At 47.7% G+C, this 18,184-nt stretch overlaps 1 protein-coding gene across 3 annotated transcripts in view; it reads left to right on the forward strand.

The window, feature by feature from the left end:
- Nucleotides 1-18,184, forward strand: part of KCNAB1 (potassium voltage-gated channel subfamily A regulatory beta subunit 1) — a 323,343-nt gene that overhangs the window by 148,246 nt on the left and 156,913 nt on the right. The window contains exon 1 of one of the 3 annotated variants that reach the window (XM_059731061.1): nt 14,907-15,212. The exons of the other annotated variants lie outside the window; for them this stretch is intronic. Within the exon in view, the coding sequence (XP_059587044.1) occupies nt 15,187-15,212 (26 nt within the window). The 5' untranslated portion in view covers nt 14,907-15,186. Of the gene's footprint in view, nt 1-14,906; nt 15,213-18,184 lie in introns of those variants that run through there. 3 annotated transcript variants of the gene reach the window in all.

The following is an 18,184-nucleotide window of genomic DNA, read 5'->3' on the forward strand; positions in this document are numbered from 1 at the left end:
AGTGCCGATACCTACAGACACCCCCCTGTCACTGGCCTTTATATTAGGAGTTGTTGCCTCAGCTGTTATTTCTAGTAATAGATTACAGTGAGGTGCCTTGTCTTTGAAATAATAACAGTGATGCCAGTGCTGTGGCAACACTGATGCACAGTGGCAGAAAGGGACTCCACTATGATGGAGTCATAGTTGACTCCAAGATGAACATGAGCCATCAGTGTGACAAAGTAATCAATAAAGCTAACCTCACTCTATCATGCATTAGCAGGTACATCATAAACAGGGCCAGAGAGGTGATATTTCCCCTCTATGTGGCATTGGTCAGGTGGCAGTTGGCGTTCTGCATCCAGTTCTGTGTGCCGCACTTCAAGAGGGATGTGGATAACCTTGAGAGGATCCAGAGGAGGGCCACTCATATGGTTAGGGGCCTGCAGGTAAGGCCCTATGAGGAGAGACTGAGGGACCTGGATCTCTTCAGCCTCCACAAGAGAAGGCTGAAAGGGGATCTCATGGCCGTTTTACAAATTCATCGGTGGGGGCAGGGGAGGCAGCAAGAAATGGGAGATACTCTGTTTACTAGGGCATCCCTTGGAATAAGCAGGAACAATGGCCACAAACTGAAGGAGAGCAGATTTAGGTTGGACATCAGGAAGAACTTCTTTATGGTAAGGGTTGCCAGAATCTGAAATGGGTTTCCAAGGGAGGTGGTGCTCTCCCCCCTGCATTGGGGGTCGTTAAGAGGAGACTGGACAAGCACCTGGCTGGGGTCATGTGACCCCAGTGCTCTTTCCTGCCAAGGGACTTGATGATCTATTGAGGTCCCTTCTGACCCTAACAACTATGAAACTATGCTCATTATAAAGTACCCTGTAACAGTGTGTAATCAGTCTAGGGCATCGTAAGCACTGGCTAAACAAAAACCTCCACAAATGAGTCATGTCAGCTTATCAAAAGGAAGGTATTAGCTCCAGAAAAGACCGTTCAAACTACTTTCTAACCTGGAGAATAAGCATCAGGAAAAACTCTGCCTAAGGTACTTCAGAGAAAGCTTTGTGGACACTGGAAATGTAATAAAAGGGACAGATACCCTGAAGAAAGAGAGAGATGAATGAAATGAAATATGAGAACCTGTATAATCTGACAAGCTTTAGTGTTGGTTGTAGCCATGTTGGTCTAAGGACATAGGCAGAAAAGGTTCTTTGGGTAGATGTGATATCTTTTATTAGACTAACTAAATAGTTGGAAAAATTGTTCTTTGCAAATTTTTGGGCACAAACATTCTTCTTCAGGCATAGGGAGAGTCTGCTGGTGTTTTGTGTGCTTTCCTGGGTAGAATAGAAGCCAATATGCAAAATGCAGGTCTATGAAAATCCAAATGTGTGGCAGTGATGATCAGAGGGAATGGGAGACAATAGGTGTGAGACAGGTAGGTGGCGGGGAGGGGGGGAAATAATTGGTAACCTGCCTGCATTTTACCAGCTACAGTCTATCACCAATTCAACATATACCCCTTTCCCTCCACCTACCTGTCTCACACCTATTTTCTCCCATTCCCTCTGATCCTCTCTGCCACATATTGGCATTTTGCATATTGGCTTTTATTCTACCCAGGACAGTGCACCAGCAAACTCTCCCTGTGCCTGAAGAAAGGTCTTGTGCCCAAAAACTTACAAAGAACAATTTTTCCAACTATTTAGTTGGTCTAATAAAAGATAACGCATCTACCCAAAGAACCTTGTCTGTAAAATCTGACTGCATTTTCCCCATTGGCTCTGAGGCTGTCAGTCAATATACAGATTATCTAGCAATTGAAAATGTATTGTGTCAGTCACTTTAGCATTTAGTATATTAGGTAGGTACACAGCTCACGCCACTGCATAAAGAGAAGGGACGAGCATCATGATTTATCTCCTAGAAATGATACTTATTTCTTTTGAGAAAACTGGAAGAATCATTTCTTGTTTGTTATGGCAGCAGCAGGTTTCATTTCCTGGAACTACTATAAACATAATGGGGTATGTGCCTGGAATGGGGAGTGTAAGTGTTTCTCTTTTCTGCTGACTTGGTTAAATGGCAGCTATAATGAACAACCATAAAACACACTAAAACCTATTTTCTCAATTTTTGAAGTCTCACAGATGGTTGTTTAACCTTTGAAATCTCAGTTGAATCACAGAAGTGACCTGGATGATGTCATCTCTTTAAGGGAGAATGAATCAACTGTGGGTTGGATAGTTACTAAAATGAGACATAGAGCCCAATCCTCAACCCACTGGTAGTAAACCTGTCCTTGACTTCAGTGGCTATAGAATTAAGCTGATGCTACGTGTCCTCAATAAACAGAGGATGTGTTTTATATTATGTGATAGGGAGTAATTTTTCAAGGTCAAATTTTATAGTAAAAATCCTTCCCATGATTGCATGAAAGCAGCACGTAAAGGGGAGGGGAGAGGAGGATGTCAGAAACATGCAGATTGTTCCCAGTCCCATTCCTGGTACACAGGACCAAGCATGGGTGGTGTGGGGCCCTGTAGCCTGATTCTAGCGCACAGGGGCTAGCTGAGGTTGCATGAGGTCTGGTCATGGTCTGCAGGATCTGATCTAGGCCACAGACTGACCCTGTGCTACTCTTCTGGTCCTCAAAGCCAAAAGGTTGAGCACCGCTGACCTAAAGGATAATGTATAATACATAAATGGTTGTTCTAAAGAGGACGGTGATCAATAGTTCTCCAAGGGGAAAGGCAAAAGAAATCTGCTTAGAATAAAGCAAAAAAAGACTTTCTAACCATGAGGGGGGTAAACACTGACACATCTTGGAGAGAGTCTCTCTCACTGGTAGTTTGTAAGACTGGGTTAGACAAACCTCTCTTGGGGGATAGTTTAGGTACACATCTCCTACCTTCCTACAGAAGGTTGCGGCAGATGATCACTTGAGGTCCCTTCCAGTTCTACATTTCTATGACTTGATGGTTTCTGTTACCTAGGGGGCAGCTGTAAATTAAGCTCCAGCCATTCCTAGCCTCTCTTACTGATTCATATATTTTAGGATTAATTAAAAATGATAATCATTTCCATCATTTCCTGCTTTGTGCCACAGAAGACAAATACCATTCCTTCCATATGGCACAATCCTTTTACTAGACAGGTTTTCTTCCTCCTCCACCCCCTTTTTTCCTTTAATTAACGTGATTGTCAATTTTTAAAAGTCCCCAAATTTGACCTTCCTTATTCTGTGCATCTCCCGGCTGCCCAAGCCACACTATCCCCTGTTCCAAGCTTGATTGAGTTACTCGCTGAACTATGCCGGCTGGCTCTTGGAGAGGTGAGGTCTATCGGTAGATCCTGCTCCTGTACACTCACTCCACATGAATATTTGCACCACCAGAAATATGAAGCTAGTTTCAACAGAGTAGGAACTGACTACTAAAGCCCCTGTTTAGGGTCCACAAATGCCATTCTACTTCATGGAGGAAAAGGAGCGGGTGCCAATACTTGTCAAGTGTGGATTGAGAAAGGACATAAGTTTTATGGTGCATGTGGAAGCCAACAGTTTTAAATATAGGAGCCTCAAGTTTAACCTCCTGAATTCAGTCAGGTCTGATTTCCCAGACCTGCGCCATATGCAGCAGCCTCTGTTGAGGTAAATGACAGATGCTGGCTCCTCAATGCTTTTGTAGATCAGGCTGCTTAGTTAGGTTCCTAATTTCAGTTAGGTGAGTAACTTTAGGCTCCTTGGCTTCAAAATCACAGTCTGGGTGCTTCAGGATGCCATGTGATTTAGGGCATGCTATGTGATTAACACCTGTAGGGGAATGAAGATGGAGGCATATTCTGTCCCTACAGATTCCCACATCACTTCTGACAGTTTCATCTACTCCTTTTCTCCCAGGTCTTGTGCAGCTGAGGAGTGATGGCTTGATATATGAAACTATGTAGACATAAAATTAGGTTGGCAAGCTTTCTAGTGGAATTTTAAAAGCATCTGGATGCCTAAATACCTTTAAAAGTATGGTCCTGAGTAATTGCAGCATAGTCACTTAACTGACCATTTCTTCCTAAGTCTGGGGTTTGCAGGATGGAAAAGAGGGATGAGGTAGGATATATATAGATGGGTGTCTCAAGACATGGATGTACAGACGTCCCTGAGATATCCCTGGGTAAAGATTTCCCAAAGACTCTCTGCTTCATAGGCTGGGAAGCCTTAGCCAAGCCATCACTTGAACCCTAGTTTAAAAAATAGGTAACTAGGAAATGTAGCCAACTTGCCTTTCCCAAAACACTCCACACCTTCTGTGTTAAATTCAAGATTCTTGTGCTCTTTCAAAGCCTTTCTCTTTTGTTCATGTCTGCTCTGATTTTCAGGAATCCAGGTTTTCTGTTTGCCACAGAAAAATGTGGATGTTCTCCTTTAAAGGAGAAAAACATGGGAAACCATGGGTTTCCTCTTGCAGGCTGGCAGGGAGTTACAATCTGCAAGGGGATGCTTGGGACTGGGGGGGAGCAGGAGCCGGGTGATTGCACCATGTGCATGTGTGCACATACACACATGCATGTGGCCAGCAATACAATCCCAGGCAATGTGGTGGAAATCAGCTCCCCCAGCTGCCTGCAGGTAAGTCTATGGGGGGGGGGGCAGCATAAGTGATGCATGGGAAGCTGGGGGGGGGGGGCACACTGAGGTGGTAGTAGCAGCAGCTCGTGCCAAGTCCCCACAGTGAGAGAGGGAGTGGGGCATGGTTGGTGGCTGGGGCTGGGACACTGCCCAGCCAAGGTTGTGCATAGGGCTGGGGGCCAGGGTGGAAATTTGTGGTGGGGCCTGGCCGGGGAGTGGGATGGAGCCATGGGCAGCTTGTCTCGGGGGGAGGCTAGTGGGTGGGGCTCCCCACCACTATGTGCAGTCCTGGGGAGGGGTCAGGTGTCATAGGCATTAAGGCGTCATGGGTGGACATGTGCCTCCCAGATTTGTGTGCCTGCAGGGGGACACAGGGCTGCAACCTGGCCAGATCAGCACTGGTCCATCTCTGTGGCCCAGTGGGAGCAATGTGGTGCAAGAGGGCAGAGCAGGGTAATGAGCCTCATTGCTACTGCTACTGCCACCACTGGGACCCCTGTATTAGCCACGCCACCATTGAGTAATGCCGTGCTGCCAGCAGCATGAGGAGTAACCGACTGGGGAGGAGGCCAAACTGCTCTCACCTCCTCTCACCATCAGCCATTTGTTGCTGGGCAGTGGCTTCACCCTAGAAGCAAGGTGGGGTGAGGGGCAATGCAGGCAAGCCTGAAGAGTGTGGTAGCTGAGCCATGGTGGCAGGGTACAGCTGCAGCCCAGTGCTCAAGTGGCTAGAGGTGGGAGGAGGTGAGGGCAGCATAGCCTCCCCCAGTCTGTAACACCGGAGGTGAAAGAGCTTTTCTCACCTAGAATGGCAGACCTCCTGGATAAGGCTTTAAACTGAGATCGGCAAGGGATGTGCGGACAACTACTAGTACAAGCCCAAGAAATGACAACCATGGAACCAGCAAACCAGGGAACAATAGGAAGCATATTTTGACACCAGCCAAAGGACAGGATTTTCCACAGCACACCAGATAGGCTAGGGCCTCCAAAGGCAGGCTTAGTTTCCTGTACACAAATGCAAGGAGCATGGGGAGCAAGCAGGAGGAACTGACCCTCCTGCTAACCAACAAGCAATGCGATCTCATAGGGATTACAGAGACCTAGTGGAATTTCACCTATGGTTGGACCACAGGTATAGAAGGGGATACACCTTGCATTGGAAGAATAGTTTTGGGAAGAAAGGTAGAGGAGTTGCTGTCTACATGAAGGAACAGTACACCTCCCTAGAAGCGGAGATTGGTAATAAAGAAGGGTGACTTGAGACCCTCTGGGTTGAGATACAGGGAGAGAACAGGGAAGCTGGTTTGACTGTAGGAGTTTACTACAGACCTCCGAACCAAGAGGAAAAGCTCAACCAGAAATTCTCTAGAGAACTGGCAGAGGCTGCACACACTCGAAGCATGGTCATCAAAGGTGACTTCAACTACCCAGACATCTCATGGGATGAGCAGTCACCAAGATCTGATCATTCACAAAGCGTCCTCACTTGCATTGAAGAGCTCTATCTGACTCAAGAAGTTTATAGGCCGACCAGCGGTAAGGCACTCCTAGACTTGCTTCTGGCTGTGCGGGCCAGGTCGAACCCCGGGCCCTTTTCGTCACTCTGCATACGGGCTGTGGCCAGCAGCCGGGGCAGGCCGGGTCGGAGAGGGCGGGCGCTGAGCTAGAATTAGGCACAGACACTTAACGGTTGATTTTAAGATTGTTTACTTACACCGAGATGGTCGCGGTGCAGGCTGAAAACTTGCTTGAGTTGCGGTTACAACAGAAAACACGAACAATCACGTGGAGTTTGCTAGGCTCCACGCAGACAGAACTCCGGCTGTCCAGGACAAGGGCGCCTCAAATAGAAAACTCGTCGATATGTCTTATAGAAAGTTACCGCTCGAAGACGGGAAGAGGTGGGCAGTGGATCAGGCCACCAAACTCCTCTGAGCAACACACAGGGTTTCTATTACCCTGCCGCGCACACCCAGAGTCCCCACAAGATGGATGCGGAGTCCTCTTCGGCTTGGGCGGAAACTGCTCAAGCCTCTTATACGGCTAGCAGGCCAATTGCTAGCCGCCACGTGGGAATAATTTAGCACTAGCCAATAGCGGGACACGAATTTGCATGCAAAGAGCAGGAACTCCTTTGCACCGTGCATTTCTGTGTTGCAAAGGAAATGCACCCTGCAAAGACAGCTGCAAAGTGGCGGGAACTCTCTCCCTTGCACGCGGGTTCTCTGTGCAGCAGAACTCCACTGTGCAATGAAGCTGTAAACCCACGGGGATAATTCTTAGTGCCGAAGCACACACAAAAAATCAGACCTTTGGGTCATGACATCCCCCGTTGCTGAAGGCACAATAGAATTATACTTCAAACCTATCATCCGGGTTATTCATAGCTCTGTCATTGGTTCGCGAAACTAAACGAGCAAAAACAAAATCAGTCAACAATAAAAGTTCGTCCTCAAGGGATCGAATCAAATAATAGCCGGCACACACACATATACATAAAATCACATTCATAACAAAAAACTGAGTGATCATGACTTCGGTGGGCGTCATGGTGGAATCGCGTGTCAGGCCTTCGTTCCTTTCGGTGATGTTGTCCCTCTCGGGGCCTCTCTCCACCACGCACTCCGAATCCCTGATCTGTAGAAGAACTCTCTTAAAATGGTTATTCACTACTATTTACAAAATCACACAGGACCGCACGATAATGCAGTCGATCAAACTTATCATCACTATTAAATACAAATATGTAAACACGATTCTATACTGGACAGCTCTTTCTCTTCACACTTAGCAACTCGACGAAATCGTCGAGGAGTCATCATCGCCTTCTTCTAGATAGTGAAAACCTAACTCGTAGGCTAGCTGCCATTGTCCCGCGTCTCCCAAAATTCGAAGCTGTCGCTTATTAAGTCCAGAATGCTGCAGGAGGAATCCAAACACGTATTGCTCCTCTTGCGTTCTCTGGCGTAATACTGGTTTGTTGCGGGTAGGTCTTGCTTGACCAGTCACATTTCCTTCTACGACCAGGTGACCTATCACCTGGACAAGGGAGATGAGATTGATGTCATATATCTTGACTTCAAAAAAGCCTTCGATCTGGTGTCCCATGATCGTCTCTTGGAGAAACTGGCCAATTGTTGCCTTGGGTCCCCCACGATCCACTGGCTGGAAAATTGGCTCCGGGGTCGGGCCCAGAGGGTAGTAATTGATGGAAGTCACTCATCATGGTGTCCTGTGACCAGTGGGGTCCCCCAAGGCTCTGTCCTTGGACCCATACTGTTCAACATCTTCATTAATGATGTGGACACTGGAGTCAGAAGCGGACTGGCCAAGTTCGCAGATGACACCAAACTTTGGGGCAAAGCATCCACGCCAGAAGACAGGCGGATGATCCAGGCTGACCTGGACAGGCTCAGCAAGTGGGCAGATGAGAATCTGATGGTGTTCAACGCCGATAAATGCAAGGTTCTCCATCTTGGGAAGAAAAACCCGCAGCATCCTTATAGGCTCGGCAGTGCTATGTTGGCTAGCACTATGGAAGAAAGAGACTTGGGGGTCATCATTGACCACAAGATGAACATGAGCCTGCAGTGCGATGCTGCGGCTAGTAAAGCGACCAAAACGCTGGCTTGCATCCATAGATGCTTCTCGAGCAAATCCCGGGACGTCATTCTCCCCCTGTACTCGGCCTTAGTGAGGCCGCAGCTGGAGTACTGCATCCAGTTTTGGGCTCCACAATTCAAAAAGGATGTGGAGAAGCTTGAGAGAGTCCAGAGAAGAGGCACGCGCATGATCAGAGGTCAGGGAAGCAGACCCTACAATGACAGGCTGAGAGCCTGGAAAAGCGCAGGCTCAGGGGTGATCTGATGGCCACCTACAAGTTTATCAGGGGTGACCACCAGTATCTGGGGGAACGTTTGTTCACCAGAGCGCCCCAAGGGATGACGAGTTCGAATGGTCACAAACTACTACAAGATCATTTCAGGCTGGACATAAGGAAGAATTTCTTTACTGTCTGAGCCCCCAAGGTCTGGAACAGCCTGCCACCGGAGGTTGTTCAAGCGCCTTCATTGAACACCTTCAAGCTGAAACTGGATGCTTATCTTGCTGGGATCCTATGACCCCAGCTGACGTCCTGCCCTTTGGGCGGGGGGCTGGACTCGATGATCTTCCGAGGTCCCTTCCAGCCCTAATGTCTATGAAATCTATGACGATCGCGACCCCTTAGTCTAGGTATTACCATGCAAGGAGAAAGCCATCCGATCGGCATCGGCTCTCCCATCTCCCAGGCACACCGCGAGCAACGGACACACTCCCGGGTGGGGGTCGGGCTTACTGCACTTGCCGGGTCGACTTCAGCGAGGGTTACACTATCGAGGGGCCTATACAGGACCTGCTCATCACCCATGATACACCTGAATGCCGCGGGGTGAAGATACACTTCTTTCCCTTCTAGGGCTCCGACTTCGGAAGCTCCTTCTTCTCCCTTTAGCGAAAGGTGTCCCCGGATACATCTCCTGCCCATTCCGCCCGCCTGGTGGTATGCGATGTGAGCCTCCAGTTCTGCGACGCTTGCTACGCTGCGTCTCCCACTTCTCCAAGGGCAGTTCTCAACTAATTCTAACTCTAGTGAATCCTCTCCTGATCCCATCCTCGTCGCCATGTGCGGGCCGGGTCGAACCCCGGGCCCTTTTCGTCACTCTGCACGCGGGCTGTGGCCGGCAGCCCGGGCAGGCCGGGTCGGAGAGGGCGGGCGCCAAGCTAGAATTAGGCACAGACACTTAACAGTTGATTTTAAGATTGTTTACTTACACCGAGATGGTCGCGGTGCAGGCTAAAAACTTGCTTGAGTTGCGGTTACAACAGAAAACACGAACAATCACGTGGAGTTTGCTAGGCTCCACGCAGACAGAACTCCGGATGCGCAGGACAAGGGCGCCTCAAATAGAAAACTCGTCAATATGTCTTATAGAAAGTTACCGCTCGAAGACGGGAAGAGGTGGGCAGTGGATCAGACCGCCAAACTCCTCTGAGCAACACACAGGGTTTCTATTACCCTGCCGCGCACACCCAGAGTCCCCACAAGATGGATGCGGAGTCCTCTTCGGCTTGGGCGGAAACTGCTCAAGCCTCTTATACGGCTAGCAGGCCAATTGCTAGCCGCCACGTGGGAATAATTTAGCACTAGCCAATAGCGGGACACAAATTTGCATGCGAGGAGCGGGAACTCCTTTGCACCGTGCATTTCTGTGTTGCAAAGGAAATGCACCCTGCAAAGACAGCTGCAAAGTGGCGGGAACTCTCTCCCTTGCACACGGGTTCTCTGTGCAGCAGAACTCCACTGTGCAATGAAGCTGTAAACCCACGGGGATAATTCTTAGTGCCGAAGCACACACAAAAAATCAGACCTTTGGGTCATGACACCGGCCAAAGGGGACAATTTAGTGAGCAACCTGAGGATCTAAGGGAAAATGGGCAACAGTAACCATGAGATGATCACTGTGACCGGATGGGGGTGAATAATGAAATCTCTCTCTCTGGGACTCTCCTGCGGTGCTTTGGAATGATGGAAGAATAAGAAGTTAATTCCCCAAAGAGAGAGGGTGTAGTAAATCCCTCAGAAGCAGGATAAAAGAAAATAGGTTTATTAGTAACTTTCCCATAGGTTGCGGAGCACCCTGACTGTTTTTACAGCTCATAGTCTCCCTTTTCTCCACAACTGGGCAACCCACTCCCCAAGTCAGTCAGCTACCAATGCATCTCAAGCAAGACTAAGGGTGTCATCCTCTTGCTACATTCAGCCTTGGTGAGACTGCAGCTGGAGTTCTGTTTTCAATTCTGGGTGCCACACTTCAGGAAGGATGTGGAAAAGCTTGAGAGAGTCCAAAGGAGGGCCACGCACATGATTAGAGGTCTGGAGAGCAGGTCATATGAAGAGAGGTTGAAAGACATGAGACTGTTCAGCCTGGAGAAGAGAAGAGTTAGAGAGGACTTAGTTGCAGCCTATAAGTATATTAGGGGCATACATCAAGGCCTGGGGGAGCATCTGTTCACCAAGGCATCTCAGGAGAAGACAAGAAACATTGGGCACAAACTGATTTAAGATTGTTTCAGATTGGACATAAGGATAAACTTCTTTACAGTTCGAGTGCCGAGGGTCTGGAACAGACTTCCCCCCAGAGGTGGTACAGTCACCTACCCTGGTGATCTTCAAATAGCGTTTTGATGTCCACCTTGCTGGGGTCAGATGACCCCAGCAATCTTTCCTGCCCAAGTGCAGTGGGGCTGGACCCAATGATCTTGTAAAGTCCCTTCCAGCTTCTAACATGTATGAATCTATCAACTCCTCACCCTACTGGTAGCACAGCATTATTCCATGGCAGTACAGCTGGTAGGGGGTCCTGGCGGTGGCATCAGTAATGAGTCTTACCACCCTGCTTTGTCCTCCCATACTATGTCCCTCCTGCTGTGCCATAGAAGTGGCCTGGTGGCAGTTCAGCCAGGCTGTATCCCTGTGCCCCACTGTAGGCACACACCTGGAGGGAGGCACATGCCCCCCTATGCCTTATAGGCATTGCCTAGGGCATTGCCTATGGTCAGGCACCCCCTATACACCCCACCTTTCCCACACACCCACCCCCTTCCCCACATACTGGGAGACTAAGGGTGGGTGGCAGTGGGTCGGGAGTGAGGGACACCAGCAGGGCTGGGGTGTGGGTGCTGCGGGTCGGGAGTGCAGGTAGGGCTGTGGCTTGGGAGTGAGGAGCACCAAAATATCAGGGCTGCTCAGTACCACAAAGTAGTGTGTGTGTTGGGTGGGGGGGCAGCTGCAGCTAGACTAGCATCCTGATGAGCAAAGGGGGCAGTGGGGGCTCTAATTTTCTATGATTATGAAAGAACCAAAATCAAATGCCAAAATATATAGGTATTTAAGATTTTATTTATTATAATGATTGAGGCACTAGTAGGCTTCCAAATTGCTTTAAAATGGTAAATATATCAATAAAATATTGTGTTCAACTGATACATACATACACACGAATATATAGTGGTGTTTCATTTTAATTGCAGAAAAACGTGGATGGGGGGGATGTTATCTGAGAATGTTGGATTTTTAAACAGAGAAAACCAGGTTCCCTGGTCATTTCTAATAATGACCAATTTAACTTACCTCTCCCATCATCTTTATTTAAGCCCACCTCAGTGCTATCGCCTGGATCTAGTTAGGATTCCCAGTTGGCCAGTTTGAATTCCACCCTGCTCCCATGAGCCACTGGGGACCTAAGTGGTGGCTCCCATACAGATTTGCCTCTACAGGTGTGAATCTGGTGCTCTTCACTGACACTCCCAACACCTGCTCCTTCTGTCAGTAGATGGAAACACTGGCACACACCTACCTTGAATGTGCCAGGCTCCTTCCACTACCTCCTCAAGAACCTCTTGCTGATGTTCTGGCTCTGCTTCTCCTCACACCTTTTCTTTTATCCATTCCCCATCTGTGCCTGCACCACGTCCTGGTACCTCCTGGTCAGCATCCTCCTGACACTGACCAACCTTGCTGCCTGCCAGATCAGGAAAGAGGTTTTGGCTAGGGGAACCCAAGTAACTGTGAGGCTGTTTTCCTATTACTTCTCAAGCATGTCTCCAGGTGGAGTTTCACTGGTCAGTGTCCACAGGCTCCTTGGATTTATTCAAAGGGCACTGGTGCAGGCTGGTGTGCTCTGCTTGTTGTCCCTCCTTGGGACACCTGTCATTAACCTTTATGCAAACTCCTGTTCCCATTTTCTCATTTATTGTCCCCAGTACTGTTATGCATTTAGGGGGTCCTCTTCTAGCAGTAGAAAGGGGTCTATAGTTTCTGTGGCCTCAGCCCACAGGTTCTTTGTAGATAACAGAAAGGCCTGTGTCTAGAGATCCTGCTTCACATCCCAGTGTAAGGACAGCTGCTCTCAATTCAGATCTCTGTTTAAAACTTTTGGCCTACGAATCCTAAGCTGCGTCAATGAAATACTCACACTCCATTACTTAACAAACAATAAAGAAAATCAGGATGTTACACTATTGTATTTCTGGTGCTTGCTCTTTGTCTTTTACAGCCTTATTTGCTATGGACAGAAAGTTCACATAAACCAGCTGTTAAGTTCCTTACTTAACAAACAATCCTGAGACTTACTTTTCTCCAACAAAACCTCAGGCTGTTTTATTCAGGAACAAACAACAACTAACTGGGTAAATGAAAATAACTCTGGAACAACAGAGGGTGGAGTTCTAACTCTCCAGCTCCATCCCATAATAATAAGGACTAAAAATGTAATCCTATAGTTGCCCAATTACTATACCAGTATAACTGATTGGAAACAGGTTCAACACAACAGAAGTCCAGTGCACATAAACCACTTTCATAATGGCTGAAACCAATTTAAGATAAACCTGGATGGATGTAATATCAGACTGAACTGATTTAGGTTAAATTGGTTTATTGACCTTCTGTCCCAGATCCCCTCCAGATTCAAGCTGTCTGCTCAAGCAGAGCAGTGAGGTAGGCTCTAGCACCTCCCACTCTGGCCTGGGCTACTGCAGGCATGTGGCTGAATTTCTAGAATCAAGAGTGAATGTCTGCTGATTTGCTTATCGGTTCAATCTACACAGTTTAGACAAACCTGCAAAGATTGAATTGATTCAGCCTCAGGCTTTTTGACTGTCTATACTTAGCCATTTAGATTTCCCTTGCATGAATGCTTGAAAACTCTGTACTCCATTAGTACAACTCGCCTGAGTTGTTTCTGATTTGTATCAGTGTTACTGATCCAAGTTATTGTACCTTTATACTATAAGTTTATCAGGGGAGAAGGAATGTGTTCCTTTGAGATTTGTTCAGCTCTAACTGCATTGTCAGCATTTTATTTACCCTCATGGTGAATAATAATTAAATTAATAGTGATCATATATATTAAACAGGTATTAGTTTAATGCAGGAAGTATTCTGAAGTATTTGATGACTTTCAGATTCTTATAATGATCACTGAGATTACTGTAACAAATGAGGCTTGTGTGATTGCCAGGATAAATGTCTTCAGTTTCATTAAGAGATACATACTTTCCATGTCAAATATTTTTCACTTGAAAAGTTTTTATCTTGCCACGGACCTTTTAATTAACAACAAGCTACAATTGGCTATCCCACAGTATATTTTACAAACTAATTGGGAAATCCAGGTGATTTAGGGAGAGGATATCTTTGAGGAAGAAACACTTCAGTGAGTTAAGCAAATAAAGGATTTGAAGGAGATGTGTTATTACAGAAAAAATACTTTCCTAAATAAGTAAGAGTGGTGGACAAAATTAAGCAAAATAGAGCAGGCTGAATATATGCCAGAATGTCCTGATGTTAAGGTAGCTGGACAGTGTCTGAGGGGAGTCACAACAGCTTCACTGCATGGGACACTTAAAGCAAATAATCGGAAGAGAAGCTGTATTTCCACTGGAATGAATATGATGTACTAAATTGTGTGTTTGTGATAGTCTGCCTGCATCTAAAGTATTGGGCCAGATTAGCCCTGCCCCCTTTATGCGTGTGAAGTGGGGAGAGTTCTTGATGTAGTCTCCTCATGGTAAACCTGAGCTGGAACCCTGAGCTGCTTCTTTAGGACAGCTTTCTACCTGCTCTGTACTGAACTAAGGCGGGCAAGGCCAGAGCTGAGAAGCTGACCTGTGAGTTTAAGACCTTCTTTAAATTCCTTTCCAATTTAACTCTCTTGATGTATTGCCCGTTTGCAGTTTATGCCTTTATGATCAGATAAGCACTCATCCTCCTCTGCTTGTACAGATACCAAAAATACTCTAAGGCTAGGGACAGAAACAAACCAATATAAATGATTGGAAACTGGTTTAGACTTGTAACAGAACAGAAGTTCAGTGTACATAGACCAGTTTAAAAATGGCCAAACGTGGTTTAAAATAGACTTAGAGACTAGGGACAGAAGTTACACATAAACACATTAAGTGATCAGAAACTGGTTTTAACCTACAACAGAACAGAAACTCAGTACACATTAACTAGTTTCAAAATGGTTGAAACTGGTTTAAGATAAACCTGGTTGAATGTAGTGTCAGACTTAACTGATTTAGGTCAAACTGGTTTATGAAACTTCTGTCCCAGACCCCTTCCTGGTTCAAGTTAAATCACAATCCCCCAGCATGCTTTCCAGCTCCTCCCCTCTGCTCTCTAGGTGGAGCAGTGAGGGCTGGCTGACAAGGGGGAGGGGAGAAAACCCAGCTGAGGATGCAGCCCAGTCTGCAGGAGGGGACTGCTTCTCCCCCCCCCCCCCGCAGAGATGGGGGTTAAACACCCTTTCCCCAACTCAAACTTGCTGCTGGCTGTGACTGTGGACTACAAGTCCTGAAGGCACCTGGAAGCAGGAAAAGACAGCGATGAACAGCCCTGTAGAGGCCTGCTGCTCTGATTCTGGACTGCAAATCCCAGAGACCTTGGGGGCAGCAGGAAGAGGAAGCAGATACACAGCCAGAAAGCCAGCTCTGGCACCCTCTGGCTTCTGGTCTGAGCCATTGCAGATATGTGGCTGCATTTCCTGAGTCAAAGGTAAATGTTTGGTCACTTCTATTTCAATTTAATCTGTGCAGCTTAGACTAACCTGCAAAGACTGAATCAATCCAGCCTTGGGTTTTTTTCTATCTGTACCTAGCCAGAGAGATGTAGTATCAGGCTTAACTGATTTAGGTTAGACCAGTCTATCAAACTTTTGTCCCAGATCCCTTCCCAAACCAACCAGGTTTACGTCATAGTCCCCCATCATCCCAGGATGTCCCCATCCCCCCGCCCACAAACCTCTCCTCACAGGGCAGCCCCACGGGAACACTGCTCGGGTTCTTCTGCTCCAGCCCAGCACTTAGCTGGTTCCTCCCGCAGGCTGCCATGGAGCTGAGGCAGCAAAGCCTCTGCCTCTGCTCCCCAGCCTGTGTCCTGCCAGCACCTGCCAGCCCAGTGGGGCAGTGGAGAGGAACAGATTCCCCCTCCCTGCCCCCCACTCCAGCCCTAGCCACCAAGCCTGGGGCTGCTCTGCCATGGGGAGCTGAGGGGAACCCCACCTGCCTACCCCACATGGCCAAGTGCCTTGGCTCCATCACTGCCATAGGTGGGAGGGGAGAAGCATTCCCCTCAAGTCACTGGGGCAGGACAGCCCTGGGTTGGGGGACCCCAGGCTAGGAAAAGCCCCTTGAGATGCAGGATTCCCCCTGTGCCCCCATGCACAGCTGCACAAGTGTGGAATCAGTCCAAGGGAATCTTCCCCTCTCCCTCCTGTGGCAGCAGGGGAGCCAAGCTGACTGGCCACATGTGGGAGGGGGAAGGAGGGGAGGCAGCCTTGGGATGGGGGGGCCAAGGGAAGTTCCCTAAGGTGTAGGACTGTCCCCTCCCCTCCCAACTTGGGCAGATGCTTGTCTTGAGGGGTCAGCACTGGGATGGGGGCTCCTTCCCCCTCTTGCAGGAGGACAGCGGAGGGTTGGGGACATGTGCTGGGCAGCCAATCAGGGAAGGCCCCTGCTTGGCTGGGCTAGGCTCCACAATGGCCAACAGGCTGAGAGGCATGCTCCAGCATCCCTTGCCTCCTGGCCTGGGCCAGTGCAGGCCTCAGCCTGCCTTTCCCAAGTGAAAATTGAACATAAGTTCAGTTTGTTATCAGTTCAATCTCTGCATCTTAGAGAAACCTGCCAAGATTGGATTGATTCTGCCTAGGGCTTCTTGACTCTCTGTACTTAGCCTAAGAGTTAAATAAACACTAAAATGCCTGCCTCCTGCCTGCAGTTTCCCTCTTTTCCTCTATAATCTGTATCTAGTGACCTGCGCACCTCTCCCAATCCCCTGTTCTGTAATATCATTTCTGAAAGGCTGAGCTGGAAAACATGCTACACCAGGGCCCACTTTTGCTACTTGTATAATTCTAATTAACTTGATTGAGGTCAACAAGAGCTGTGCATAATGGTGACAGTGCTATGCAGTGAACACCAGAAGAATCAGTTTCTGTAAGTCAGATCTGTCCTACCTGCCATTGACATGAAAGGCCCAGTGGCCAGCTGCAATAGTTGAGTTGTGATGGGGCAGGGAAGTCCCATGAATGCAGGGACTGCACATGGAATTCAATGGTATCATTATGGGCTCTATCAGCCTCAGTATGCAGAGGAGTGGAGAAGAGCCTGTCAGGAGAATAATGAGAACAGCCTCATGTAAGCATAGGATAAACTTTCTGGTGTATCATGAACCCTGTAAGGTTCCTGCAGTTTTTGCCAATTGGTGTGCTAAGACAGGGGAAAGATTCCTTTAGCGATGTAGATTTTCTTAGCAGAGGAAATAATAACTGCCCATTTATTCAGGTAGTGCTATATATTGGCACTACCTGACCTGGATTTAGACTCAGATAGACTTGGATTTAGTTCTCAGTGAATAACCACTTCCGGGTTTGAGATTCATGTAGATGCTGCCCCCTGTAAGTGATGACCAGGATTCTGGTTTTCTCTGATAAAAATAAAAATAACAAATTATCTGATTAAAAACCCCAAAATCCGCAATTAAAATTAAATGCCACTCTATATATAGGTATCAGCTGACCACAATATTTTATTGATAGATTTACAATTTGCTTAACGCAGGAGGTATACGGTCCCACTAGGGTGAATGCCTTACTGGACTTGGTGTTGGCTATGGGGTAGGACCTGGTAAGGGACTACACATTCGTGGTCACCTTAGGGACAGTGACTACCAATCAACCGAATTCACCAGACGGCATAGGGTGGGTATGATAACTAGTAAGGTGGAAGTGCTTGACTTTAGGAAGGCTAACTTCAGTGTGCTTAGGAGTTTAGTCAATGACACACTGCAGGATAGGAGTATTGATGAGGTAGGAGTCCAGGAAGGGTGGTCATTCCTAAATGAAGCAATCCTTCGGGCACAGAGGAAGATGATCCCAGTACAAGGGAAAAGGGGGAAACAAGCCAAAAAACGTCCTTGGCTAAACAGGGAAATCCAGGGGAGCCTAAGGGCAAAAAAGAAGGCATATACACAGTGGAAGCAGGGGGAAGCTACCAAGGAGGAGTATACCTACTTGGCCCGCATTTGCAGCGAGGCAGTTAGAAAGGCCAAAGCAATTACAGAGCTGAGGCTGGCAACACAAATTAAAGACAACAAAAAGTCTTTTTTTAGGTATGTAGGGAGTAAAAGGAAGGTGCAGGGCAGCATAGGAACCCTACTGAACGAGAAGGAACAATTAGTGATAGACAGCGGGAACAAGGCTGAGCTATTCAGTGAGTTTTTTGCCACCGCGTTCTTGAACAGGGGTCAAAATAAGTCTCCTAATGGGTTCTTAGATGGGCGTCAGAGGGATACCAGCCCACCAACTGTTGACACTTACTTGATGCAGAGTCATTTGGATGGACTGGATGTATTTAAGTCAGCAGGCCTGGATGAGCTGCATTTGAGGGTACTGAAGGAATTGGCTGGTGTCATAGCAGAACCACTGGCACGCTGTTTGAGCACTCATGGTGCTCGGGTCAGGTCTCAGA

The sequence above is a fragment of the Alligator mississippiensis genome, chromosome 7 (assembly GCF_030867095.1).
Source record: "Alligator mississippiensis isolate rAllMis1 chromosome 7, rAllMis1, whole genome shotgun sequence".
Lineage (NCBI taxonomy): Eukaryota > Metazoa > Chordata > Crocodylia > Alligatoridae > Alligator > Alligator mississippiensis.